Here is a 27,325-nt window from a genome sequence, read left to right on the forward strand (position 1 = left end):
ACTCCCGAGGGTTCATTGAAACTTACAAGATTCTGAGATTGGGGGGGGTGGGGAGTTACAAAACAGACACTGGGTTGTTTCCCCAGTCTGGCAATTTTAAAACTAGCTGCTATAGTTTCGGGATAAGCGGTTGCTCATTTAAGACAAGAATTTCTTCTTGGAGAAGGTTTCAAATCTTTGAATTCGTGACCCCAGAGGGCTATGGATGCTCAGACATTGTTGAGATAGAATCTTTGGACTCAAATAAAGCAAGGAATATATCGGGCAGGAAAGTGAAATCGAAGGTCATTGATCAGCCATGATCTTATTCAATGGACCAAATGGCTTCCTTCTGTGCTATACAATTGTGTATGTATGTATTCAATTCCATTGAATAAACTAAAATATCAGATTGCAATTTTCCACTGACATCAATGAATCAGGTCAGAAAGCTGCAGCTGTAAACATACCAACAGATTATCTACAATAAGCAAATAACTAGAGGAAAGCACATCAGATTCAGGGTTATGGCAATTTGGCCCATCCGGTTTTTGCTGGTTCTTTTGAAAGGCTAGCCAGCTAATCACATTTCCCTGCTTTTTAAACTTTGGTCCGACAATTATTTTAAGGTATTATCCAATTCTTTTTTGAAAGTTACCATGGAATTGGCTCCCACCACTTGTTCAGGCAGGGAAATCCAAATCATAATGACATGCTGCACAAAACTTAAATCCCCACCTCCCCAAGAGGATTATATCAATGCAGAGTATTCCCTCAAAAGTAGTTTATACGGGGCTCCTTGATTCGGGAACAAATGCAGATTTAAATCAAAATTACATTACAATAGGTCAATATGAAACACTGATCACTCAATTCGAGAAACACTTACAGGATTTTAATTTTGTGCCCTCTGATTATCTGTGTAAATGTTGTTGGTAATGAAACTCATTGGAAGGGGGGAAGGAGGCCAGTGAGTCAAGTTTATAAAAGATCAACATTTGGAATTAAAATGGGTTCCACTGTAACCTGCAAAAATAATTTACTGGGGTATGGAATCGAATAGCAATAATGCATGATGTATGCATTCGGAAAGGGTTTACTTTGCCAATATGAAAAGCACATATTCACGCTAACAATCCAAATTGGAGCACTCATTTTTGTTTCTGTTTAAATGAAAAAGGTCTTTGGGATTAATCTTGTCAAACGGATAATCAAGTCTAAAACTGTCACCAAGTTCACCTCAGGAACTGCTAGCAGTGTTAATACAGAAAGAACTATCATGACAATGTTCAATGTTCCTAGGCAACATTGGCATCTGTTCATCATTTTCAATACTAGGGCATAATGAGTACATTACACCACAAATCTGATCATCAGGCCTTATTGTGCATCTTAAAACAACAAGATGTCCTGCAGCAGCTAGTGGCAAAATGCTGTAAACCAGAAGGCTGTATTATGCAAGAGTCAAGCCAAGCCTGGTTATGTGGAAAACCAACCTCAACAAAAACTTTTTAAAAACTGAATGCAAAGAAAAATACTGCTTGCTTGAACATGCTTTTGTGAATAGATTTATGATAGAGTTAATAATGACAACAGTGATAAAAATCACTAATGGTTTTACAAAACACAGCAGCTGAAAGGCAACTATATTAAAAAACTGACCAAAAGAAAAGCACAGAAATCACTCCGAAAGGTCAAACATTTCACAAAACATCACAAATCCCAAACTCCAAGTGATAAATGTTCGTTTTTCCTTCACTGACCGACCCCCCGACCCCCCACCACCCCTCCACAATCCAACACTATCAAACAGTCACAGAAATTCATCAAAGTAACCAAAGAACCGGGAATGTGGTCCCACTATTTAAAAAGCGGTTAACCTGCACAGAATCACAGTCCAAAGATGTGCAAGTTAGGTGGATTGGCCATCCTAAATTGCCCTTAGTGTCCAAAAGGGTAGGTGGGGTTACTGGGATAAGGTGGAAGCGTGGGCTTGAGTAGGGTTCTCTTTCCAAGGACCGGTACAGACTTGATGGGCCGAATGGCCACCTTCTGCACTGCAAATTCTATGAGTCTCATATCAGTGGTGGGGAAACTAATGGAGAAAATTCTGAAGGAGATAATCTATCTCCACTTGGAGAGGCAAGGTTTGATCAGGAATAGTCAGCATGGCTGTGTCAGGGGGAGGTCATGCCTAACAAATTTGATTGAAATTTTTGAGCATGTGACTAACTGTAGATGAGGGTATTGCAATTGATGTAGCTTACAAGGACTTCAGCAAAGCATTTGATAAGTTCCCACATGGGAGACTTGTAAAGAACGCAAATGCACACGGAATGCAGGGGAACATGATACAGTGGTTTCAAAGCTGGCTGTGCTGTAGGAAACAGAGGGTGATGACAAATGACTACTTTAGTGACTGGAAGCCAGTGTCCAATGGCGTACCACAGGGATCTGCACTGGGTCCCCTATTATTCGTCAGTTATATAAATGACTTAGATGACAATGCTGGGGGTAGGATCAGTAAGTTTGCGGATGGCACAAAGACAGACCAGGTGGTTAACAGTGAGGCTGAGAGTCTTGGGTTACAGGAAGGTACAGGTGGAAAAGTGGCTGATGGAATTTAATCCTGAAAAGTGTGATGCGTTACTCTTTGGAAGGAGCAATTTGACAAGGAAATATTCAATGAATGGCACCACACTGGGAAGTACTGTGGAACAAAGAGACCTTGGCATGTTTGTAAATAGATCTTTGAAGGCAGAAGGGCAGGTTAATAGGGTATTGAAAAAGGCATATACTTGCCTTATCAATCGTGGCATAGATTACAAAAGCACAGGAGTCATGTTGGAGTTATATAGAACATTGGTGAGGACACAGCTGGAGCACTGTGTGCAGTTCTGGTCGCCACATCATAGGAAGGATGTGATTGCAGTGGAGAGGGTGCAGAGGCAATTCACAAGGATGCTGCCTGGGATGGAACATTTAAGTTACGAAGAGAGGTTGGATAGGCTTGGGTTGTTTTCGCCAGAGCACCGAAGACTGAGGGGTGACCTGAACGAGATATACAAGATTATGAGGGGCATGAGCAGGGTGGATAGGGAACAGCTGTTCCCCTTAGTTGAAAGGTCGGTTACGAGGGGACACAAAGTTCAAGGTGAGGGGCGGGAGGATATGAGGAAAATCATTTTTACTTACCCAGAGTGGTGACAGTCTGGAAGCATTGCGTGGGAGGGTGGCAACAACGGTTTGCCTCACCTGTAACTGGATGAGCACTTGGTATGTCTTAACATTCGAGGCTATGGGCCAAGTGCTGGCAAATGGCAGATCAGGTGCCTTTCATGGGCAATGCAGACTCAATGGGCCGAAGAGACTTTACTACACTGTATTTTTCCGTGATTCTGTGAAATACCTTTCCTCTAAAATTAACCCAAAAGGTTGCAGAACTATATGCGCACAGTATGTTCTGCCACATTGGGATACATTTTGCTGCACCAGGGCACTTAACGATTACCATTACTTTTTTTTCCCCCACAGGACTTGGGTGTCACTGACAAGGAAAGATTTTTTAGTGCTCATACCTAACTGAGAAGATAGTGGTGAGCTGCCTTCATGACAGGGGCAGCACGGTAGCGTTGTGGATAGCACAATCGCTTCACAGCTCCAGGGTCCCAGGTTCGATTCCGACTTGGGTCGCTGTCTGTGCGGAGTCTGCACATCCTCCCCGTGTGTGCGTGGGTTTCCTCCGGGTGCTCCGGTTTCCTCCCACAGTCCAAAGATGTGCAGGTTAGGTGGATTGGCCACGGTAAATTGCCCTTAGTGTCCAAAATTGTCCTTAGCGTTGGGTGGGGTTACTGGGTTATGGGGATAGGGTGGCGGTGTTGACCCTGGGTAGGGTGCTCTTTCCAAGAGCCGGTGCAGACTCGATGGGCCAAACGGCCTCCTTCTGCACTGTAAATTCTATGAAAAAAAAACTTGGTAGAGAGTGCTATTTCAATGCATCTGTTGCCCTTGTCCTTCTAGTTCTCAGGTTTAAAAGCTACTGTCAAAAGAACCTTGGTGAGATACTGCAGTGCATCTTGCAGATGGTACACACTGCTGTCACTGTGCATTGGAGGTGGTGGGAGTGGACATTGAATATGGTGGATGGGGTGTCAATCAAGCAGGCTGCTTTGTCCTGAATGGAGTCAAGCTTCTTGATGTTGGAGCTGCAGTCATCTAGGCACGTGGAGAGTATTCCAAAACTCCTGATCTGTGCCTTGTAGATGGTGGACAGGCTTTGGAGAGTCAGTAGGAGAGTTACTCGCTGCAGAATTTCCACCATCTGCCCTGTTCCTATAGCCACAGTATATTGATAGTGGGGGGATTCAATGATGATAATGCCATTGAATATCAAGGGGCGATGATGGTTAAAGACTTTCTTTTGTTGGAGATGGTTATTGCCTGAACATTACTTGCCAATTATCAACCCCATGCCTGAAAATTGTCTAGGTCTTGCTGCAATTAGATATGGACTGCTTCAGTATCAGAGTTGCCACAAATTTTGCTGAACATTCTGCAATCATGACTGATCATTCTGACCTTATGTTCAAAGGTCATTGATGAAGCAGCTACCCTAAGGAACCCCTGCAGTGGTGTTCTAGGACTGAGATGATTGACCTCCAACACACACAACCATCATTCTTTGTGATGGTATGACTCCAAAGTGGAGCGCTTACTCCCCATTTCCCATGGTCTTAAGTTTTGCTAGGGCTCCTTACTGCCGCACTTGGTCAAATGCTGCCTTGATGTCAAGGGCAGTCACTCTCACTCTCACCCATGTTCAGCTCTTTTGTCCATGTTTGGACCAAGGCCGAGAGCGGAGTGTCCCTGGCAGAACCCAAACTGAGCGTCAGTCAATAACTAAGAGTCACTTGATAGTACTGTTGATTACCCCTTCCATCTAATGTGGCAGGGGGATGGGAACCGATGCAGGAAGTTGGAAAGTAGTAAAACAGGGACAGAAACAAAAGGCAGTAAGGGGGAAAGTGTAAGGCAGAGAAGCCATAGTCAAAAATCGAAAAGGGCGACAGTACAAGGTACAGTGACTGAGGGGAGCTCAGTGAATAGGACCAGGAATACTAAAAAGAATAAAACGGGAAGTAAAAACATTAATGGTAAGCGACGTGGCAGGTTGCTACATGAAGATATGGGTTCAACAACAAGGAAAATTAGGAGAAACGTTAAGAGGAAATATAATTTAGGAGAGGTTACTGATCGAGGTGTTAAGATTCAGAACAGAGGTAAAAAAAAAAAACCACATAAGTGTACTTTACCTGAATGCCCGTAGTATTCGGAATAAGGTAAATGAGTTGGTGACGCAAATCATCATGAATGACTATGATTTAGTGGCCATTACTGAAACATGGTTAAAGGATGGTCATGACTGGGAGTTAAATATCCGAGGGTATCAAACTATTCGGAAGGACAGAGTGGATGGTAAGGGAGGTGGTGTAGCTCTGTTATTTAAGGATGACATCCGGGCAACAGCAAGGGAATGACATCGGTGCTATGGAGGATAAGGTTGAATCCATTTGGGTGGAAATCAGGAATAGTAAGGCGAAAAAGTCACTGATAGGAGTAATCTATAGGCCACCAAATAGTAACATTATGGTGGGGCAGGCAATAAACAAAGAAATAACTGATGCATGTAGAAATGGTACAGCAGTTAACATGGGGGATTTTAACCTACATGTCGATTGTTTAACCAGGTCGGTCAAGGCAGCCTTGGAGGAGGAGTTTATAGAATGTATTCACGATAGTTTCCTAGAACAGTATGTAATGGAACCTACAAGGGAACAAGCGGTCTTAGATCTGGTCCTGTGTAATGAGACAGGATTGATTCAGGATCTCATAGTTAAGGGATCCTCTTGGAAGGAGCGATCACAATATGGTGGAATTTAAAATACAGATGGAGGGCGAGAAGGTAAAATCAAACACTAGTATTTTGTGCTTAAACAAAGGAGATTACAATGGGATGAGAGAAGAACTAGCTAAGGTAGACTGGTAGCAAAGACTTTATGGTGAAACAGTTGAGGAACAGTGGAGAACCTTCAAAGCGATTTTTCAGTGCTCAGCAAAGGTTTATACCAACAAAAAGGACGGTAGAAGGAGGGAAAATCGACCGTGGATATCTAAGGAAATAAGGGAGAGTATCAAATTGAAGGAAAAGGCAGCATACAGAGTAGCAAAGATTAGTGGGAGACTAGAGGACTGGGAAAACTTTAGGGGGCAACAGAAAGCTACTAAAAAAGCTATAAAGAACAGTAAGATAGATTATGAGAGTGAGCGAGTAAACTTGCTCAGAATATAAAAACAGATAGTAAAAGTTTCTACAAATATATAAAACAAAAAAAGAGTGGCTAAGGTAAATATTGGTCCTTTAGAGGATGAGAAGGGAGATTTAATAATGGGGGATGAGAAACTGGCTGAGGAACTGAACAGGTTTTTTGGGTCGGTCTTCACAGTGGAAGACACAAATAACATCCCAGTGACTGATGGAAATGAGGCTATGACAGGTGAGGACCTTGAGAGGATTGTTATCACTAAGGAGGTAGTGATGGGCAAGCTAATGGGGCTAAAGGTAGACAAGTCTCCTGGCCCTGATGGAATGCATCCCAGAGTGCTAAAAGAGATGGCTAGGGAAATTGCAAATGCACTAGTGATAATTTACCAAAATTCACTAGACTCTGGGGTGGTCCCGGCGATTGGAAATAAGCAAACGTGATACCACGGTTTAAAAAAGGAGGTAGGCAGAAAGCGGGTAATTATAGGCCAGTGAGCTTAACTTCGGTAGTAGGGAAGATGCTGGAATCTATCATCAAGGAAGAAATAGCGAGGCATCTGGATGGAAATTGTCCCATTGGGCAGACACAGCATGGTTTCATAAAGGGCAGGTCGTGCCTAACTAATTTAGTGGAATTTTTTGAGGACATTACCAGTGTGGTAGATAACGGGGAGCCAATGGATGTGGTATATATGGATTTCCAGAAAGCCTTTGACAAGGTGCCACACAAAAGGTTGCTGCATAAGATAAAGATGCATGGCATTAAGGGGAAAGTAGTAGCATGGATAGAGGATTACTAGAAAGCAAAGAGTGGGGGTTAATGGGTGTTTCTCCGGTTGGCAATCAGTAGCTAGTGGTGTCCCTCAGGGATCAGTGTTGGGCCCACAATTGTTCACAATTTACATAGATGATTTGGAGTTGGGGACCAAGGGTAATGTGTCCAAGTTTACAGACGACACTAAGATGAGTGGTAAAGCAAAAAGTGCAGAGGATACTGGAAGTCTGCAGAGGGATTTGGATAGGCTAAGTGAATGGGCTAGGGTCTGGCAGATGGAATACAATTTTGACAAATGTGAGGTTATCCATTTTGGTAGGAATAACAGCAAAGGGGATTATTATTTAAATGATAACATATTAAAACATGCTGCTGTGCAGAGAGACCTGGGTGTGCTAGTGCATGAGTCGCAAAAAGTTGGTTTACAGGTGATTAAGAAGGCAAATGGAATTTTGTCCTTCATTGCTAGAGGGATGGATTTTAAGACTAGGGAGGTTATGCTGCAATTGTATAAAGGTGTCAGTGAGGCCACACCTGGATTATTGTGTTCAGTTTTGGTCTCCTTACTTGAGAAAGGACGCACTGGCACTGGAGGGTGTGCAGAGGAGATTCACTAAATTAATCCCAGAGCTGAAGGGGTTGGATTACGAGGAGAGGTTGAGTAGACTGGGACTGCACTCGTTGGAATTTAGAAGGATGAGGGGGGATCTTATAGAAAGAAGGATGAGGGAGGATCTTATAGAAACATATAAAATTATGAAGGGAATAGATAGGATAGATGCGGGCAGGTTGTTTCCACTGGCGGACTAGGGGACATAGCCTCAAAATAAGGGGAAGTAGATTTAGGACTGAGTTTAGGAGGAACTTCTTCACCCAAAGGGTTGTGAAGCTATGAAATTCCTTGCCCAGTGAAGCAATAGAGGCTCCTTCATTAAATGTTTTTAAGATAAAGATTATAGTTTTTTGAAAAATGAAGGGATTAAGGATTATGACGTTCAGGCCGGAAAGTGGAGCTGAGTCCACAAAAGATCAGCCATGATCTCATTGAATGGTGGAGCAGGCCCAAAGGGGCCAGATGGCCTATTCCTGCTCCTAGTTCTTATGTTTTTATCACTTAGCTGGGAATAGAGAGTAGACAAATGGAGAGGTAATTGGCCAGGTTGGATTTTGTCCTCTTTCCTGCGTACAGGACACACCTGGGCAATTTGCCACATGGCTGGGCAAATACCAGTGTTGTAGCTGTACTGAAACATTTTGGCTAGTGGCATGGCAATTCCTGGAGCTCAAGACTTTAGCGCTATTGCTGCTATATTTTCAGAGCCCACATCCATTGCAGTATTCAGTGCCTTCAGGCCTTACAGCCTCCGTTGGCACAGGTTCACCAGCCGATGGAACCAGACCTTCTCCTCTGTCACATGGAGTGACTTGATTTGGCCGGAGGCTGTGAGACACTGGGGACCTCAGGAGGCAGCCAGGGTGGATCTTCCACTCTCCACTTCAAGCTCAAGATTGTTGCAAATGAACTTGTCACCTGCCAAGACTTGCTCTTGCACAACTAGGCATTTGAATTTTTTGCAAAGCCAATTGCTGAAAGTGCGAGCTGACAACCTTGCAGCAAGGAAACCCAGACATCTGGGACCTGAGTGAACAAGGCAAGCAGCTGCTTTTCATTTTAACCAATCATATAAGATTATGAAATTATTAACACAAGGATTAAGAAGGAAGTGCAAATTAGAGTGGGGAAAATGTAAATTAAATGCAGTAAAATAAACAAGAGCGGGAAAGAAAAAATGTACTGAGATAGAAACTCAAAAAGGAATTGAATATTTTTTTTTTTTAAAACAACATTTAAATCCGGACTGAAACTCTACATGTAACCGCCCGTTTTCAGTGCTGGAGAAATTGACGAGACGCGATTAACACTTACCACGTCATGAAATAGTCACTCACACTGAAATGGACAACTTTCGGCATTCAGTTTACTTTCTATCTGCTACACATTGGAGTATCTTGTGCTATTTGAGCCAGATGGCGAAATGATGCTTCCATGAAGCTAACAGCGGTTCGGCGCATCTTAAACAGCAACTTTTGAACTTGCACAATTAACTGCGCCTTTAGTATCACCGTTTAAGTTGACAGCAAATCATGGACCAACAACCATTATTTTTCAGAAACCTTAGTTTATAAAACCAAATAAAACTTTACAGCCATTGAAAACATTGTGCAGGTATTGAATATACTTTTCACAGCCCATGTTTAAAAAAAATGTGATCAACTTCGCTAGGTCCGCTCTCAGAGGTGTGCTGTTGAAATGCATATTCCTTCAAGCAGCATCAGAAACATTAGAGATGACCAATAATTCAGAATTCAAAAGCATGTCAAAACACTGGGAATAGTTTGATACATTTCTAAGCGAGACATTTTTTTGTTCTCCAAATGTTCTAACACCCAGCTGCATCTCCTTGCCTAATTATATAAACTATTTAGACAAACATAACCGTTGGATTGTCCAAGTTGCTGAAACACAAACGCCAAGAAAAAGGAAGACTAGACAAATGCCCAACTTGTAAGACAGGCGTTATGAATACTTATTCACTACTTAGAGCAGTTGCTGAGACGAGCAATCAGGGGTCTATAAAAAAAACTTACATCCATCACTTTTAGTATTGCGCTTGTCGATGTTAAAGCGCGACATCACCTGACCACCGACGAATGAAAAATCAGGGGGAAAAAAAACCCTGACTTCAACATACAATGGTTTGTGAGCGGTGAGTATAAACTCGGGTCATTTGGAATTAAGAAGCTCTGTTCCGGTTGGGAGTAAGGCAGGAAACAAAGCGACCGGTTTCCCGGTTAAAGGCAGACTGCCCTCTCCGAAAGTTAGAGTTCGAACTTTTGCAGCAAAATACAGGCTCCGTTCTGCCAACTGCACGACTCGCTCTACTTTTCCCTTTTTCGGTTAAGAGTCTGAATCTCCCTGAGGGGCGGCAATAAACCCACGCGTGTGGCCTCTCCCTCCCTCTCCCGCCTGCTGCAGTGTGCTGTCAGAGCGGGTAAAACAAGGGCACATTCCTCTCCTTGCTGGATACGGAATTCTCAAACAACCTGCAGGCCGGCCCTGGCGTGGGGACAATGGGAAAAGGGACTGACATTCAGCACAGGGCATGGACGCTGCACTTTACCCCCATCACTCTCCTTCGCCACCTTGTGCTGGGGGGGGGGGGGGGGGTTATTGACAAGTTTTACCCTCCCCGGCCCCTGGGTCTCGGGATGGTGAAAGATGCCTACTGTCCCATTTCACACGTTACCCCATTCTGGGGGGGGGGGGGGGGGGCGCGCAGGACTTCCACTTTCCCTTGCCTCCGAGAGTCACTCAGATCCTTTTACATGGGTCTCCAGACTCATGTTTTCTGGTCATCTCAAATCTGCGGGGGTCTCCCATTTCTACCTCTGGGGGTGGGTGGGGGGAAGGTGGTTCCTCTGAGCAGACCCCACTCTGTTCATTCCCCCGGAGGGGATCTCCTGCCTGAGGTTTTGCTCTGCGTTTCCCCGAGACCCCTTCCTTTTGCTCCGTATGTCTCTCAACCCCACTCTTGTGCTTCTCGCTCTCCCACCAAACATACCTGGGTCACCAGGGGGATGAGGGTCTGCTCCACCGACCGAGTTTTGATCTCCAGCCCGGCGTCGGTGTTGTAGTGAGAAGAAGCCATGATGCCGGTGCAAGCTGTGCTTGGAGAGCCCGTCTCTTTCTCTCCCGCTCCCTCTCCAGGAGTGACTGAGAGGCGGGTGGGAGGGAGTTGCGTCTTTTTCCGGCGGTGGGAGGAGTTCTGGAATGTGTGTGTGTGGGAGGGTGAGATTGTAATGCTGTGATCGCCCCTTTCACTCGCGCTCTGGTTTCCAGCGCGTGTTTTCTCATTAAAACCTGTTTGGAAGACGAATCCCATTGAGTTGACTGCCTCCTGACTATCTGCAGAGGGGAGGGGGGGGGGCGGCGGAGGGAAGGCGCCACTGGCGGTCACACTGAGAGGAGAGCGCGCGAGCTGGCCTGGCCCCAGTCCGGCAGGGGCTGACCATCTTCTCAACTTCCACACCGGGTTAGGGTGATACGACCACCGCGAAGAAAACGTGCAGGACGAAACAAAAAGCAAACGTGAGCATTTCTGCTCTTTGCTTCACCCACGGTCGGTCGGCGGGTCACTGCGATAGAACCTTCCTCACTGACCATTCATCCCCCCCACCCCGGCTCCCCCTCACAAATCGACTTTCTTGCCAAAGATTGGCAACTTCAAAAATACTCGACTCTTTGGCGGGGGGCGGGGGGGTTGGGATGTGGGCTGGTTTCGGGATATATGTGTTCCAGTTTGTATTTTTGAGTTAAAAGTTTGTTTGTAAACACAGCCGTCCGCAATCTGTTTCCACGCTTTGAGGCTGGCTGTCACCCACCACATGCCGGGCTCCTATTTACACAATTTTAGCTTGGCGTGTTTTTTTAAACTGCATTTTAACTCCACAATGGAATTGTAACAATTGCAGTAATATCTCATCTATTTTTGTGCTTTTAAGAAATCCGCCCCAGACCGACATATGCAACTCTTTTGAGAGCTTGGCGGCCAACAGTGTTCAGTTTTTGAAAGGTGTAAATTAAGTTTGCTGCGCCGTGTTATCAACATTTCAGTATCACACTCAAAATAGTGTAGGTCCCCCTCCCAATCCTAAATTACAGTTGGATTTAAACTGATCATATTCAAGGTGATTCACATTCAAAAATCGAGAAAGCTTTATTGAGTCTGAAAAGGAAACCGTGAACCAAAAAATAAGTTAAACAAAGATGAAAGTATGCACAAGAAAGACAGATTGAATGTAGTACAAGTCAATGTAAAATGCCACACAGTAAATAAAAATGAGTGGAACAAGTATGGCACGAATAATGTGAGAATGACTAAGGATGTAGCAGAAAGGATGACTGATGGAAGGTCACAGACGTGAAAAGTAAACTGTTTTGCCACAGTTGCTGCCAGGTCTTTTCTGAAAGAGAGCCAATGTTTTTAGTAGATTTAGCACTCAGAACAGTAATCACTGTGAAACAGCAACCATAGAAACGCAAACATAGGGCAGCACGGTAGCACAAGTGGATAGCACTGTGGCTTCACAGCGCCAGGCTCCCAGGTTCGATTCCCCGCTGGGTCACCGTCTGTGCGGAGTCTGCACGTTCTCCCCGTGTCTGCGTGGGTTTCCTCCAGGTTCTCCGGTTTCCTCCCACAGTCCAAAGACGTGCAGGTTAGGTGGATTGGCCATGATAAATTGCCCTTAGTGACCAAAAAGGTTAGGAGGGGTTATGGGGATATGGTGGGAATGAGTGCTTAAGTGGGTCGGTGCAGACTCGATGGGCCGAATGGCCTCCTTCTGCACTGTATTTTCTGTGTTCTAAAGTTGGAGCAGGAGTAGGTTATTCGGCCCTTCGAGCCAGTTCCGCCATTCACTATGATCAAGGCTGATCCTCTATCTTAAGGATATGCTCCCTTGCTCTCCCCATACCCCTTGACACCTTTAGGGTCTAGAAATCTGTTTCCTTCTTAAATCTATTCATTGACTTGGCTTCCACAGCCTTCTGCGGTAGAGAATTCCACAGGTTCACCATTCTCTGAAGTTTCTCCTCATCTCAGTCCTAAATGTCCTACCTCTTATCCTGAGACTGTGACCCCTTTTTCGAGACACATCAGCTGAAGGAAATAACATCCAGTCTGTCCAGCCCTGTCAGAATTGTATATCTTTCAATCAGATCCCCTTTCATTCTTCTAAATTGCAGTGAATACAGGCCCGGTCGACATAATCTCTCCTCATACGACAATCCCAGGAATCAGTCCAGTGAACCTTTGCTGCGCTCCCTCTGTGGCAAATATATCCTTTCTTAGATAAGGAGACAAAGCCTGCATACACTGCTCCAAATGTGATCTCACCAAAGCCCTGTACAGCTGCAATAAGACATCCTTGTTCCTGTACTCAAGTCCTTGCACAATGAAGGCCAACATACCATTTGCCTTCCATCTGCTTGCTGGACCTGCATATTTTCTTTCAGTGACTGGTGTACAAGGACATCCAAGTTCCTTTGTACATCAACATTTCCTAATCTATCACCATTTAAATAATACTCTGCCATTCTGTTTCTCCGTACAAAGTCTTACAACACCAGGTTAAAGTCCAACAGGTTTGTTTCGATGTCACTAGCTTTCGGAGCGCTGCTCCTTCCTCAGGTGAATGAAGAGGTATGTTCCAGAAACACATATATAGACAAATTCAAAGATGCCAAACAATGCTTGGAATGCGACCATTAGCAGGTGATTAAATCTTTACAGATCCAGAGATGGGGTAACCCCAGGTTAAAGAGGTGTGAATTGCATCAAGCCAGGACAGTTGGTAGGATTTCGCAGGCCAGATGGTGGGGGATGAATGTAATGTGACATGAATCCCAGGTCCCGGTTGAGGCCGCACTCATGTGTGCGGAACTTGGCTATAAGTTTCTGCTCGGCGATTCTGCGTTGTTGCGCGTCCTGAAGGCCGCCTTGGAGAACGCTTACCCGGAGATCAGAGGCTGAATGCCCTTGACTGCTGAAGTGTTCGCCGACTGGAAGGGAACATTCCTGCCTGGTGATTGTTGCGCGATGTCCGTTCATTCGTTGTCGCAGCGTCTGCATGGTCTCGCCAATGTACCACGCTTCGGGACATCCTTTCCTGCAGCGTATGAGGTAGACAACGTTGGCCGAGTCGCACGAGTACGTACCACGTACCTGGTGGGTGGTGTTCTCGCGTGTAATAGTGGTATCCATGTCAATGATCTGGCACGTCTTGCAGAGATTGCCATGGCAGGGTTGTGTGGTGTCGTGGTCACTGTTCTGAAGACTGGGTAGTTTGCTGCAAACAATGGTTCGTTTGAGGTTGCGCGGTTGTTTGAAGGCAAGTATTGGGGGTGTGGGGATGACCTTGGCAAGATGTTCATCGTCATCAATGACGTGTTGAAGACTGTGAAGAAGAGGTCGTAGTTTCTCCGCTCCGGGAAAGTACTGGACGACGAAGGGTATTAGAACATAGAACATAGAACGATACAGCGCAGTACAGGCCCTTCGGCCCACGATGTTGCACCGACATGGGAAATCAAAAAACAAAAGTCATCTAACCTACACTATGCCATTAGCAAACCATTGTTTGCAGCAAACTACCCAGTCTTCAGAACAGTGACCACGACACCACACAATGCCATGGCAATCTCTGCAAGACGTGCCAGATCATTGACATGGATACCACTATTACACGCGAGAACACCACCCACCAGGTACGTGGTACGTACTCGTGCGACTCGGCCAACGTTGTCTACCTCATACGCTGCAGGAAAGGATGTCCCGAAGCGTGGTACATTGGCGAGACCATGCAGACGCTGCGACAACGAATGAACGGACATCGCGCAACAATCACCAGGCAGGAATGTTCCCTTCCAGTCGGCGAACACTTCAGCAGTCAAGGGCATTCAGCCTCTGATCTCCGGGTAAGCGTTCTCCAAGGCGGCCTTCAGGACGCGCAACAACGCAGAATCGCCGAGCAGAAACTTATAGCCAAGTTCCGCACACATGAGTGCGGCCTCAACCGGGACCTGGGATTCATGTCACATTACATTCATCCCCCACCATCTGGCCTGCGAAATCCTACCAACTGTCCTGGCTTGATGCAATTCACACCTCTTTAACCTGGGGTTACCCCATCTCTGGATCTGTAAAGATTTAATCACCTGCTAATGGTCGCATTCCAAGCATTGTTTGGCATCTTTGAATTTGTCTATATATGTGTTTCTGGAACATACCTCTTCATTCACCTGAGGAAGGAGCAGCGCTCCGAAAGCTAGTGACATCGAAACAAACCTGTTGGACTTTAACCTGGTGTTGTAAGACTTCGTACTGTGCTCACCCCAGTCCAACGCCGGCACCTCCACATTCTGTTTCTCCATCCACGTTATATTGCATCTGCCATATATTTGCCCACTATTTTAATTTGTCTAAAACATCATGAAGCTTCTTAACATCCTCCTCACCAATTAAATTCCCACCAAGTTTTGTGTTGTCAGCTAACCTGGACATATTACACTTGGTTCTCTCATCCAAATTATTAATGTTTGTTGTGAAAACTGGGCTCAAGCACTGATTCCTGTGGGACCCTACTAGTCACTTTGAAAAAGATCCATTTATTCCTACTCTCTGTTTCGTGTCTGCTAACCAATTCTCAATCCATGCCAATATAACCTACCCTCAATCCCATGTGCTTCAATTTTTCACATCAACCTCAAAGAACAATACAGCACAGGAACAGGCCGTTCGGCCCTCCAAGCCTGGACCAGTCATGATACCACCCTTGGCCAAACCCTCAGCACTTCCTTCTGCCATATCCCTCTATGCCCATCCTATCCATGTATTTGTCAAGATGCCTTTTGCATGCCGTTAAAGTATCTGCTTCCACAACTGCCCTTGGCAACACGTTCCAGGCACTCACCACCCTCTATGTAAAAAAATCTGTCTCGTACTTCTCCTCTAAACTTTACCCTACGGTCCTTAAATCTATGTCCCCTTGTGACTGACCCCTCCACCCTGGGAAAGAGTGCCATCCCATCCACTCTATCCATGCCCCTCATAATCTTGTAGACCTCTATCAGGTCACCCCTCAACCTCCATTGTTCTAATGAAAACAGTCCGAGTCTATTCAGCCTCCCCGCATAACTAACACCCTCCAGACCAGGCAATATCCTAGGAAACCTCCTCTGCACCCTCTCCAAAGCCTCCACATCCTTCAGGTAGTGTGGTGACTTTGTAAAAAGGTTTCTGAAAATCCAAATATACTACATCCACTGGTTCACCCTTATCTATTCTTCCAGTTATGTCTTTAAAAAGCTCCAGGAGGTTTGACAAACATTTCCCTTTCATTAATCCATGTTGACTTTGTCTAATCCACTCATTTTAAAAGTCAGGGTTGCGACCTGCAGGTCGGTTGTGGGCAGATGTCGGGAGGGTCATGGGTCATCGGTTGTGACGTTCCCAATCGTGGGAAGCAGTGCCCGACCGGCTCTTACAAATGCCGGCCGTGACCGGTTTTCAAAATTTTGTCTGTCCCGCGCCTGTGTGCCACTTCAGCAATCTGCAGGCCTGGAGCCCAGCGAGGCACACCTCCTAATGTCAATGCGCTGACCCAGGAGCAGATTCTCTTTAAAAAAAATTAATGGCGCCTTCTCTCCAGAAGCGGCGGCAGAGAACAGGTCACGAGCCCCACACACTAACATCACATGCTCTGGGCACGAGACAGATTCCTCCATTTTGTAGCTGCCAGCAGTGCTGGTGTGAGCTCCAGGGCCTCTGGTGACCAACCCATGAAGAAGAAGTTGACAACAGAAACAAAGCAGTATAAAGATGATTTATTTTGGTATGGGTTTATTAACTGTGCCACTGCAAATCAGGATGTAAAGTTCTTGTGTGTTATATATAGGGAAGTACTGGCAGATGAAAGATTAAAACCCTCAAAACTTCAAAGGCATTTCAAACTAAGCCTGGAGGACTAAGTTGGAGGACAAACCTCTTGATTTCTTTCAACGGATGCAGTGGGATCTTAAATCATCAGCTGAAGTCCTCAGCAGAAATGTAACACTAAATGACAAAGCAAGTGAGATCATGAGGACCAAGCAGGCTCATCTGTCACATTAAAGGTAAGTGAAAATGGTAGGTCCCGAAGTTCGGGTGGTGTGGATCGCAAAGTATGGGCAGCATGGGTTGCGGAGGCGGGCGGGCAGGGGTCCCAGAGGTGAAGGGTCAGTTACGAGGGGACTGAGGGGTGGGAGATTTAGAGGGGATTTGAGTAAAAAACATTTTTACGAGAGTGGTGCGCTCTGGAATGCACTGCCTGGGAGGGTGGTAGAGGCGGGAGTTCTCACATCCTTTGTAAAGTACCTGGATACGAACTTGGTACCATAAAAATCAAGGCTGTGGCCAAGTGCTGGCAAGTGGGATTAGGTGGGCAGGTCAGGGACTTTCATGTGTTGGTGCAGACTCGATGGGCTGAAGGGCCTCTTCTGCACTGTAGTATTCTGTGACCAGCAGCGTATGAGCCTGCCCCTAAAATAGATCGATGAGCCACAGAGGTGTGTGTCATATCCCGCACAGGACTTATGGGGTGGGAATGATTATCTTCCCAGTGGTTCTCGCAGAGTACGGGCTCCCACACTGAGGGACGGGGGATCTCCATTCAGCTATGTATAAAAGGTTGGCCAGTATGCACTGATCGTGAAGAGACCTGGCAGGGAGTTGTAGATAACGTAACTGCAAATAAACCAAAGTTCTTTATTTTTACTCTTACTGTGGACTCCCCGTGTCCTTATTAAAGTGTGTGTCTGGGTTGGCAGAGGTTGCTGATGAATGCTGTGACACAGTTGAGAAGTCGCTCTTGTCCTCTTCTTTGACCTCCTGCGGTCTGAGGCTAACTTCAGGTGTTGGGGCTGGCCTCACCCTCTTCCTGGTGCATCTACAAAGGAGAGAGGAGAGAATAAGTGACTGCTAGAGACCACTTGACTGATGCCCCATCCAGCACCCTCAACATTTACCTCTTCTACCACCGGCACATAGTGGCAGCAGTGTTAACCATGTATAAGATGCATTGCAGCAGCTCAGCAAACCTCCTGGAACAGCACCTTCCAAACCTGCAAGCTCTACCACCTAGAAGGACAAAGACAGCTGCAGCACCTAAGTTGCCCATTGTGCCTTCACTATGGCTGGGTGAAAACCCTGCAGTTCTTTGCAAATAGCACAGCACATGGACTGTGGATGTTCAATAAAGCAGCAGCCCATCACTTTGCCAAGGGCATTTAGGAATGCGCAAGAGAAATACTGCCCTTGCCAGTGACCGTCAGGTTCCGTGAGACAAACACAGATGTGGTGACGTGGGTTGAAGGTTCACTTATGCCAGCGGCACAAATTAAATAGCCCTTTAGGTGGCCCTCTTCTGCACCCATCTGCCATTGATCACCCTGGCTACCTCCTCCCAGGCTACAGTGGTCAGCTGGGATTCTGCCCATTGTTATAAAGGTGGAAGTAGCAAGTCTTAGTGATTATGCAGATATGCAATCGGAAGCTCAACTTGGAGCCAAGTGTGGCATTAAGATTATGAATGGTCGGATCCTGGCCCTGGCTCACTGTCCGTGTGGAATTTGCACATTCTCCCCATGTCTGCATGGTTTCACCCCCACAACCCAAAAGATGTGCAGGTTAGGTGGATTGGCCACGCTACATTTCCCCTTAATTGGAAAAAAAAATAATTGGGTGCTCTAAATTTAAAAAAAAGATTATGAATGGTCTCCCATATCCCCCTCTTGTTTGCATTAGCGATAGAACCATTGCGCCGAGGTGTTTGGATAAGTGGAAGGGGGTGTGGAGCACAAGGTGCCCCTATATGCCGACAACCTTTTGTTGTATATTTCTAACCCAGGTCCCACAGTGGGGGATATAATGTGGCTGCTCAAGAGGTTTGAGGCTTTTTCGGGATATAAACTGAATTTGGAAAAGAGTGAGTGCTTTTTGATTTCTTCTCCGGGGGCAGGGGCTGACTTGGGGGGGGATTTTGTGTGGCAACTACTCACCTCAGGTATTTAAAGGTGCAGGTGGCTCAGGACTCGGCCTGGACATCTATTTGTGGTAACCACCAGTTTGCACCGGGGGGGCTTATGGGATTTTCAGAGGTGGCAGCGAGCTGGGATCGAGCGGTTTGGGGACTTGTTTATCGACGGCAGCTTTCCGTGCTTGGAGGAGGAGTTTGAGCTGCCCTGGGGGAATGGGTTCCACTATTTGTAGGCGAGGGACTTTGCACGGAGGCGGTTATTTACCTTTCCGCGCCTGCTGCCCCAGAGGATACAGGACAAGGTCGTGTCGAAAACGGGAGTGGGGGAGCGGAAGGTGTCAAGAGCTCATGAAATGGGAGGGGGAGGTGAAGCGAAAGTGGGAAGAGGAATTGGGCATGGAGTTAGAGGCGGGGTTGTGGGAGGATGCCCTGCGTAGAGTCAACGTGTTCTCATCGAGTGCCAGGCTTAGCCTGATACAATTTAAGGTGGTCCACAGGGCGCACATAACTGTGGCCGACATGAGCAGATTCTTTGAAGGGGTGGAGGATAGGTGTGGGTGGTGTGCAGGAGGACCTGCAAATCATGTCCGTACGTTTTGGGCATGTCCAAGGTTTAGGGGATTTTGGCAGTGATTTGCCAATGTCATGTCCGCAGTATTGAAGGTACGGGTGATTCTTAGTCCAGAGGTGGTTCTTAGTCCAGAGGTGGCAATTTGTGGTGTGCCAGAAGACCAGGGAGTCCAGGGGGTGAGAGAGGCTGATGTTTTGTCCTTTGCCTCCCTGATAGCCCGGAGATGGATCTTATTGGCGTGGAGGAACTCGGAACCCCCAAAATGGGAGTATGGGTCAGTGACATGGCCGGGTTTCTTAGGCTTGAGAAGATCAAGTTTGCCCTGAGGAGATCGATACTAGGGTTCGCCTGAAGGTGGCAGCCGTTTATCGACTTCTTGGGAGAAAATTAAGCTGTCAGCAGAAAAGGGTGGGGTAAAGGGAAAGAGGGAGGCATGGGGGGCTGGTTGAGGTGGGAAATAGTTAATGGGAAAGGTGGATTGGGGAATTGTATGCGTAAGCCATGTTGGCTGGGGTTGGTTGGGTGTTATTTGGTTTGTTGTTTTTTCCTCTTGAAAATTGTTAAAATTATATATGCCTTAATAAAAATATTTTTTATAAAGGTGAATATCTTGCCACAGTTTTAATTTTTATTCTAGTGCTTACTGCCCTTTTTGCCGAAGGTGTTTTTATAGGGGCGAAATGGTTGATTTTGTCATTTATACGGGGGGGGGGGGGTTGCTGCTCCCATTTACCCCAGGGACATACTCGAGAGTCCGGTGGTGGTGGGCAGGCTGAAGGTATGGAGGCAGCTTCGGCAGCATTTTAAGTTGGGGCAGAGCCAAAGCTGATGCCAGTCCGAGAGAATCATATGTTTGAGCCGGCGAGGCTGGATGCTAGGTTTCAGGGTTGGGAGGAGTGGAAATGAAGGACTTATTTTTGGAATGGCGGTTTGCGAGTTTGGAGCAATTGCTGGAGAAGTTTGGTATTCCGTCAGAGGAGGCCTTCAGGTATATGCAGGTGCAGGACTTTGCAAGAAAGGTTTTCCAGATATTTCTGGTGACACCGCCCTCCTCATTGTTGGAGGGGTGTTGTCAGTGATGGAGTTGAAGGGAGGGGTCATCTCAGTGATTTCTGGGAGGACTTTAGAGAAGGTTATGGCATTGCTGGAGGGGGTTAAGTCCAAGTGGGAGAGGGATTGGGGGTGGTGCTGGAAGGTGAATGAGGAGATGTTGTGTGAGGTATTGCAGAGGGTGAAAGCCTCAATCTCATGTGCGAGGCTGGGGTTAATAGAGTTAAAGGTGGTGCATAGGGCGCACTTGATGAGGTCAAGGATGAGCCGGTTGTTTGAGGGCAAGAAGGACATTTGCGAACGGTGTGGGAGACGTCAGCCAATCATCTACATATGTTCTGTTCCTGCCCAATGTTGGAGACATTTTGGAGGGTTTTTTCCAGCACCAGTGCCCTGAAGGTAATATTTGGGGTGTCGGATTTGGCAGAGCTACGGACGGGAGCAGGGGCAGATAGCCTTCGCCTTGTTGATTGTTCGCAGACGGGTCCTGTTGGGGTGGAGGTCAGTTTCTCCGCTCTGTGTGGCTAAGGGTCCTGGTGGAGTTTCTGTATTTGGAGAAGATGAAGTTTGCTTTCAGGGGACGATTGAGGGGTTCCACAAGAGATGGAGTCTGTTTATTCTACACTTTAAAGAGGTGGTTGAGATGGGTGGTTAGCTGTGGGGGGGGGGGGGGGGGGGTGCTTTGCGTTATTAGGGTGTTGGCTGGTGAAGGGGGGTTTCTGTTGCTTTTGCATGATTTTGTTTTATGTTTAAAATGTTAAAAACCCAATCAAAATTTTTTTTATAAAAGATTGTGAATGGCCTGGTTCAGTCTCAGACAGGTGCCAGAAAGTCTTCAGTCAGAGAATGGACCTAAAATAATAGCTTCAGTTATCACAATATTTAATTTCCATTATTTCAACTAAGGCTGAATACGACAGAAGCATAATTTCATTGCATTGTATTCCAGTCTCATTGACATAAAGGTTAATATTCCATTAACCTTTTTCAATTTTGTACCTCTGGTCTAGCTTTTAGTCATTTGTGTACTTAATGTACACCCAAAGCCCTTTACTGTGCCACACGTCATCGTCTCTCATCATTCAGAAAATATTCAGATTTGTCTTTCTTGGATTGAAAGTAAATTACCTCATACTTCTGTCCATTGAATTCATTATGCCATAGCTTTACCCATTCACCCAATCTGTCTAAATTCCATAGTAACTTCCTGTTCCCATCTACAAAAGTAATTATGCCTCCTAACTTGGTGTAATTTACCAACTTGAATATCTAACACTCTATTCCTTTATTCAAGTCAATTATACCTGTGGTGAAAATTGTAGCCCTAGTACAGATCTCCGAGGAACACCATTTGTCACATCCTGCCAACAAAGAAAGTAAAATGCTGAACTGCTAAACTAAAATGTTAAAGTTCATGTTCGGAAATAATGTTTAAACTGGTCAGACCAGCTCTTGAGGGATGTGATTGAGACGCAAGCTGTGCAGGCAATTCAAAGAATGATCACAAGACTGCTCCCTCACATCAGAGACAGGAGTTATAAGGAAATGCAATGGCTTGTGCAGATACAGTCACCGAGATGGGTCTTTGCACGAGGTTAGATAGTGTGGACTGGGTGCTGAGCATGGCCCTTGTATACAGGAGGAGGTGCCAGAGGCTGAGTCACATTGGAGGATGGAAGACAGATGGACAGTTGGGAATGGATGTAAGGCCTCAGGAGTCACAGGCACAGAGACTGTAACTAGACCAGCATTGACAGAAGTGTTCCCAAGTCAGAGTTCCCTGTGGCAGATTGGAGTCATGGGCTGAGAATGGAGAAGTCTATTAAGCTTATGCGCATAACTATGACTCAGGGGTTTAAGTGACTCAGGGATTTGAGAGAGTGGCCAACCTCTGAGTGTAATATGCAGCAGCTCTCAGATCACATTTATGAACTGAGCACTGGATTCACGGATTGGATTATACGCTCAATGGCTCAGAGATGTTTGAAGGCAATGCCAGTTGTGCACTAGCTGATCTTTCCTTCCAGCCATCCAGTGCACCATCCCTCATGAGGCATATCATAATCGACCTCCATGGTCCTTCCAACAGAGTGAGCATCTGTGCAACTTCCATGTGCATCTCAGCCGAAGGTGAGCAGGCTGCCTCCAATTCCTCAGAGGCCACAGGGGAGAACTGCGTAGATGTGGCTGAACACTGAGTGGGTCACTGGAGGGTTTTCAGTTGTACCTGTGCACCCTTTTTCTTTATGAGCAACATATAAAGACTGCCACATGAAGCCAGACCAGTGAGCCTCCTTCTTATTCATGGTGGAACAAGAAATAGGTATGAAATGATGAGGGCAACAGCAAGGGTTTGTCTACGGTGCAGGTGAATATGCTAAGCAGATTGCTTCCTTCATCGGCAGTAATAGTTTACATACTCCAGGCTGTGTCTTCATTGGAACCCTCAGCACAGGCAGATCAGTGTGAACAAAGAACAAAGAAAAGTACAGCACAGGAACAGGCCCTACGGCCCTCCAAGCCCGTGCCGACCATGCTGCCCGACTAAACTACAATCTTCTACACTTCCTGGGTCCGTATCCCTCTATTCCCATCCTATTCATGTATTTGTCAAGATGCCCCTTAAATGTCACTATCGTCCCTGCTTCCACCACCTCCTCCGGCAGCGAGTTCCAGGCACCCACTGCCCTCTGCGTAAAAAAAACTTGCCTCGTACATCTACTCTAAACCTTGCCCCTCGCACCTTAAACCTATGCCCCCTAGTAATTGATCCCTCTACCCTGGGAAAAGCCTCTGACTATCCACTCTGTCTATGCCCTTCATAATTTTGTAGACCTCTATCAGGTCGCCCCTCAACCTCCGTCGTTCCAGTGAGAACAAACCGAGTTTATTCAACTGCTCCTCATAGCTAATGCCCTCCATACCAGGCAACATTCTGGTAAATCTCTTCTGCACCCTCTCTAAAGCCTCCACATCCTTCTGGTAGTGTGGCGATCACAAGGTGAGTTTCACACCATGCCATTCCTCAATTGTCAGAGGGACTTGGCTGAAACTTGTCTGGATCTGATTATCCCTGATATTGATGGAATCCTGACAAAGTACATTAAACTTGCGCCAGGCCTGGCACCTCATTGTGCAGCTGGGTTACCTCGGTGTTCGGTATCTTCCCCCTTCACCTCCTCTGCCTCATCCTTTCGCATGCCAGCCAGGTCTCAGTTGCGAGTACGGAAACCTTTAAATCACAAGGTTCCTGGTTCAATTCTCACTCCTGGGCTTGAGCACAAAAGTCAAGGCTGATGCTTCAATGCAATACCGACGGAATGCTGCACTCTTGGAGGTGTCATCTTTCAGATGATTGGATTGGATTGGATTTGTTTATTGTCATGTGTACCGAAGTACGGTGAAAAGTATTTTGCTGCAAGCAGCTCAACAGATCATTAATTACATGAAAAGAAAAGGAAATAAAAGAAAATACATAATAGGGCAACACAAGGTACACAATGTAACAACATAAACACCGGTGATACACTAAACGGAGGTCCCACCTGCCTATTTGGGTGGCCACAAAAGATATGACATATTTCAAAGAAAAACAGGTGAGTTATCCCCATTGTCTGCCAGTTCCCTTAAAGCCCCTCATTTCCCTTATTTGCCCTCCTGAGGAATGGGGTTCTTCCCACCCTGTGGAGGGTGTTGCCATTGCCATTGGACCCAAAATATGAGAGTCACACCCCAATTGCCAACTGCCTCATTCCTTGTGCTGATGTCACTCTCCACCCCCCACCCCAACCTGTGTTTGGCAACTTTGCCCCCTCCTATTTTTCCCCTGAAGACCAGGAGGGTTTCGACCTCCGACAAGCACTTACTACCTAGCCTCCCCACAACCTGCATGGACCTAATGGCACCTGCATTGCTTTCACTTTCATAGGACCTATCTAATTCCCTCAGCCAGGAGATTGAACTGGCTGTCACCGGTACTTTTGTTTCCTGGATACTTCTTCTCCCATATTAGTGGGATTATGGGCAGCACAATAGCGCAGTGGCTAACACTGTTGCATCACAGCGCCAGTGAGCTAGGTTCAATTCCAATCTTGGGTGACTGTCTTTGGGGAGTTTGCATGTTCTCCCCATGCCTGTGTAAGTTTCCTTCAAGTGCTCCAGTTTCCTCCCACAGTCCAAAGATGTGCGGGTTATGTGGGGTTACGGAAATGGAGTGGGGTGGGGTGGGAAGTGGGCATGGGTGGAGTGCTCTTTCAGAGTGTGTGTGTAGACGCGATGGGCTGAATGGACCCACACTGTGGACTGGCACCAAAGAGATAGCCCCCCCCCCCCCCCCGAGGTTGCGCGCGCCCGCAGATCGGTGGCCCCCGATCGATAGCCTGGCCGCCTGTGAGGCCCCCCCCCCCCGGTGAAGCATCCCCCCGCCCACCACCATGGCGGTCGCGGACCGTGTCCACAGCCGCAACGCCGAGTTCCCGATGGGTGGGTCCATGAGAGACCCACACAGTCGGGAACTCGGCCAGTTACACTTGGAGGATCGCTGCGGGGGCCTCTGTCAATGGCCCCCTACCGTTGGCCCTGCGTTGACCGCGCCCGCGCGATTTGCGGCGATTCTCCGTGGACTGTTGGATTTTGGCGTCAATGCCCATTTTCCGATCGCGATTTCGGCGGGGAGGCTCAGAGAATCCAGCCCATGGTGTGTAAACATTCAGTGGGTCTATTCTTTTCTGCATTTTATTCCATCTTTATGTTTTATTGTGGGTGGAGTGGAGAGTCCCTGAATGTTCTTGGCGGCTGGAGCCACAAGAATTTTTAATCCGCCTTTGAACATGATGGAAGGGGATTAGGATTTTACAGGATGAATGAGCTAAATGGGCTTCCTTATCTGTCTTTAACTTGGCCTTAAAATGGCAGACCTTTTGGGAGAATGATTCTGCAATTTTATGCATTCCCTTTGGCTGTTATCGCTCCTCCACCCATTTATTTCAATATGTTTAATTTCTATTTTTAGTACCTGAAAGTATTAATCTTTTTCATTCCTAACAATGCAAAATATTTTCAAAGTTATTTTTGTAAATAATTGTATTTTAAATAGCCACTTCTTCTGAAGCCATGAAATATATATAATTGCATATAAAAATCTCTGAAATTAGTCCTTTGTGAAATGTTATTATATAAGTATTCTACTATATCTACATATACAATACATATTTGTGCGGCCTTTCGTATCTATAACTTCATTTATTTGACAACCTGTCGACGAAAAGTAAATCTAAAATACCCAAAGCTCCAAGGACTTTAGTAAGTAAAGTAAATTGAAGGAAATAGAATTTTTCTCATCTCTTTATAATAAAGATTTCCTGTTTACATTGAGTCACTCACCTACTTCGTTATTACATTTAACTTTTGTTATTGACCGAGTGTTTGACACTGTGTATTTTTCTCCCTTCTGAATTTACTTTTCCATTGTTATGCTTCGAATCAGATGCTTTTCTTGGTCCGACAACACAAAAATTAGTTCAAATAAGCAAGCACTTTTATTCCATATGATCTGAAAAATGACCTTGCACATAACAAATCTAGGAATCACACCACTGGCCTTAATATCTTTAAATTTATATGTAGGATTTACACCACGGATCTGTATCATTCTTGAGGAAGATTCACATTAGTCACTCAGATATTTTCATGTCAGATTAAATTACAAAACAAAATCATTCACAGTAACAGTTGTCAAAGTTAGCACAAATAACTCAATAGTTTTCAGCCAGTTCATTAAAGATTCAAATGGACAAACCAATCAATTAAATCCTATTGAATAATCTTTCTTGGTAATAAGTAGTGGCTAACACCCCAATTTATGTTAGCTGCGGTCATATTTGAAACTGTATAGGTAATCTAAACCAGTGAATTTACATTTTGCTTCCACATTCATAGTGACTTGGAGAATATTGCAATGTGCAAAGTGCTATAGAAATGCAAGTTATTAAACTTGAAATTAATTTTTTAATTGTAATTGTTCAGTGCAGCCAGCACTTTAGCATTTTCTGGAAAACAACATCTTTCCAGCCATTCAACATATGGTGCTATAGCAACTGAATGTATCAGACAAATCTGTGGTCTTTAGAATATTTGCAGTGTCAGTGTGAAGTAGGATTAATGGGTTGGAAAAAGACATGATGGTATCAAAGGCAAAAAAATGACAAAAAAAGGTGATCTGGCAGTTAAATGATGGCTGTAAGTATGTGCATAAGCACATGTATGTGCTTAAGCAGCATGGACAGAGTTGACATTAAACATAAAGTAAGTGGTTAGTCACTTACCAAATAAAATGAATAATTCAGCACAAATTTTCTAAACTGACAATTTTTTTTTTCAATCACATTTCATTTTCTATTGGCCTTTGCCACATATATGTAATGGAAAAAAATGAGGAAACATATTTTTCCTTTGTACTTACTCGTCCAGCAGTAAAACAACATACCACAAGGAGAATAACTCCGTTATAATAGTACAGTAGTGACGTATTTCAATTGAACAAAATAATTATTAAGTTAATTTTCTCTAATAATAAAAGTAATCAATTGTGGGACAAATAATAAAATGAACAAATCACATTGATATAAATTTAATGTTTTAATATGTAGACTTTTACTCTGTGGGTTTCTGTATCATATCAGGTTCCCAGTGTACTCCTCAATTCAATTGATAAATTCAAATTATCTGGCAAGCAGCTAGTAATGATATAAAATCAAATTATGGTCCAAAAATAGGTCCAGAATGTATGACTTTAGAACAGGAACTAAATTATGTTTGTGTGCAGTGATCGAATTATACCCCACACTATAACTGCTCTTTCCCTGAACACAATACTTGGTCTTCGTTCCTTGTCAGAGGAAATTAACTGATTTTTTTTTTTTTGCTCTGATTTTACACCATTTCTCCATTAATTCATTCTGGGTTGGAATTGATTGAGCTATTTTGAAACTAAATT

At 45.4% G+C, this 27,325-nt stretch overlaps 1 protein-coding gene and 1 long non-coding RNA gene across 6 annotated transcripts in view; one reads left to right on the top strand and one right to left on the bottom strand.

Moving 5' to 3' along the window:
* ctnnal1 (catenin (cadherin-associated protein), alpha-like 1) overlaps positions 1-10,978 on the bottom strand; it is a 501,890-nt gene extending 490,912 nt beyond the window's left edge. The window contains exon 1 of one of the 4 annotated variants that reach the window (XM_072508728.1): positions 10,700-10,978. In XM_072508728.1, coding sequence (XP_072364829.1) covers positions 10,700-10,786 — 87 coding nt within the window. In that variant the 5' untranslated portion in view covers positions 10,787-10,978. The remainder of the gene's footprint in view (positions 1-10,699) is intronic. The other 3 variants (XM_072508726.1, XM_072508725.1, XM_072508729.1) reach the window with 3 other exon arrangements.
* The window catches only part of LOC140424985 (uncharacterized), a 70,268-nt gene continuing 52,679 nt past the window's right edge, over positions 9,737-27,325 (top strand). The window contains exons 1-2 of one of the 2 annotated variants that reach the window (XR_011947737.1): positions 9,737-9,844; positions 16,593-16,809. This is a non-coding gene — a long non-coding RNA (uncharacterized lncRNA). Of the gene's footprint in view, positions 9,845-11,097; positions 11,227-16,592; positions 16,810-27,325 lie in introns of those variants that run through there. The other variant, XR_011947738.1, reaches the window with a different exon arrangement.

The sequence above is a fragment of the Scyliorhinus torazame genome, chromosome 6, assembly GCF_047496885.1.
Source record: "Scyliorhinus torazame isolate Kashiwa2021f chromosome 6, sScyTor2.1, whole genome shotgun sequence".
In the NCBI taxonomy this organism is placed as follows: Eukaryota; Metazoa; Chordata; class Chondrichthyes; order Carcharhiniformes; family Scyliorhinidae; genus Scyliorhinus; species Scyliorhinus torazame.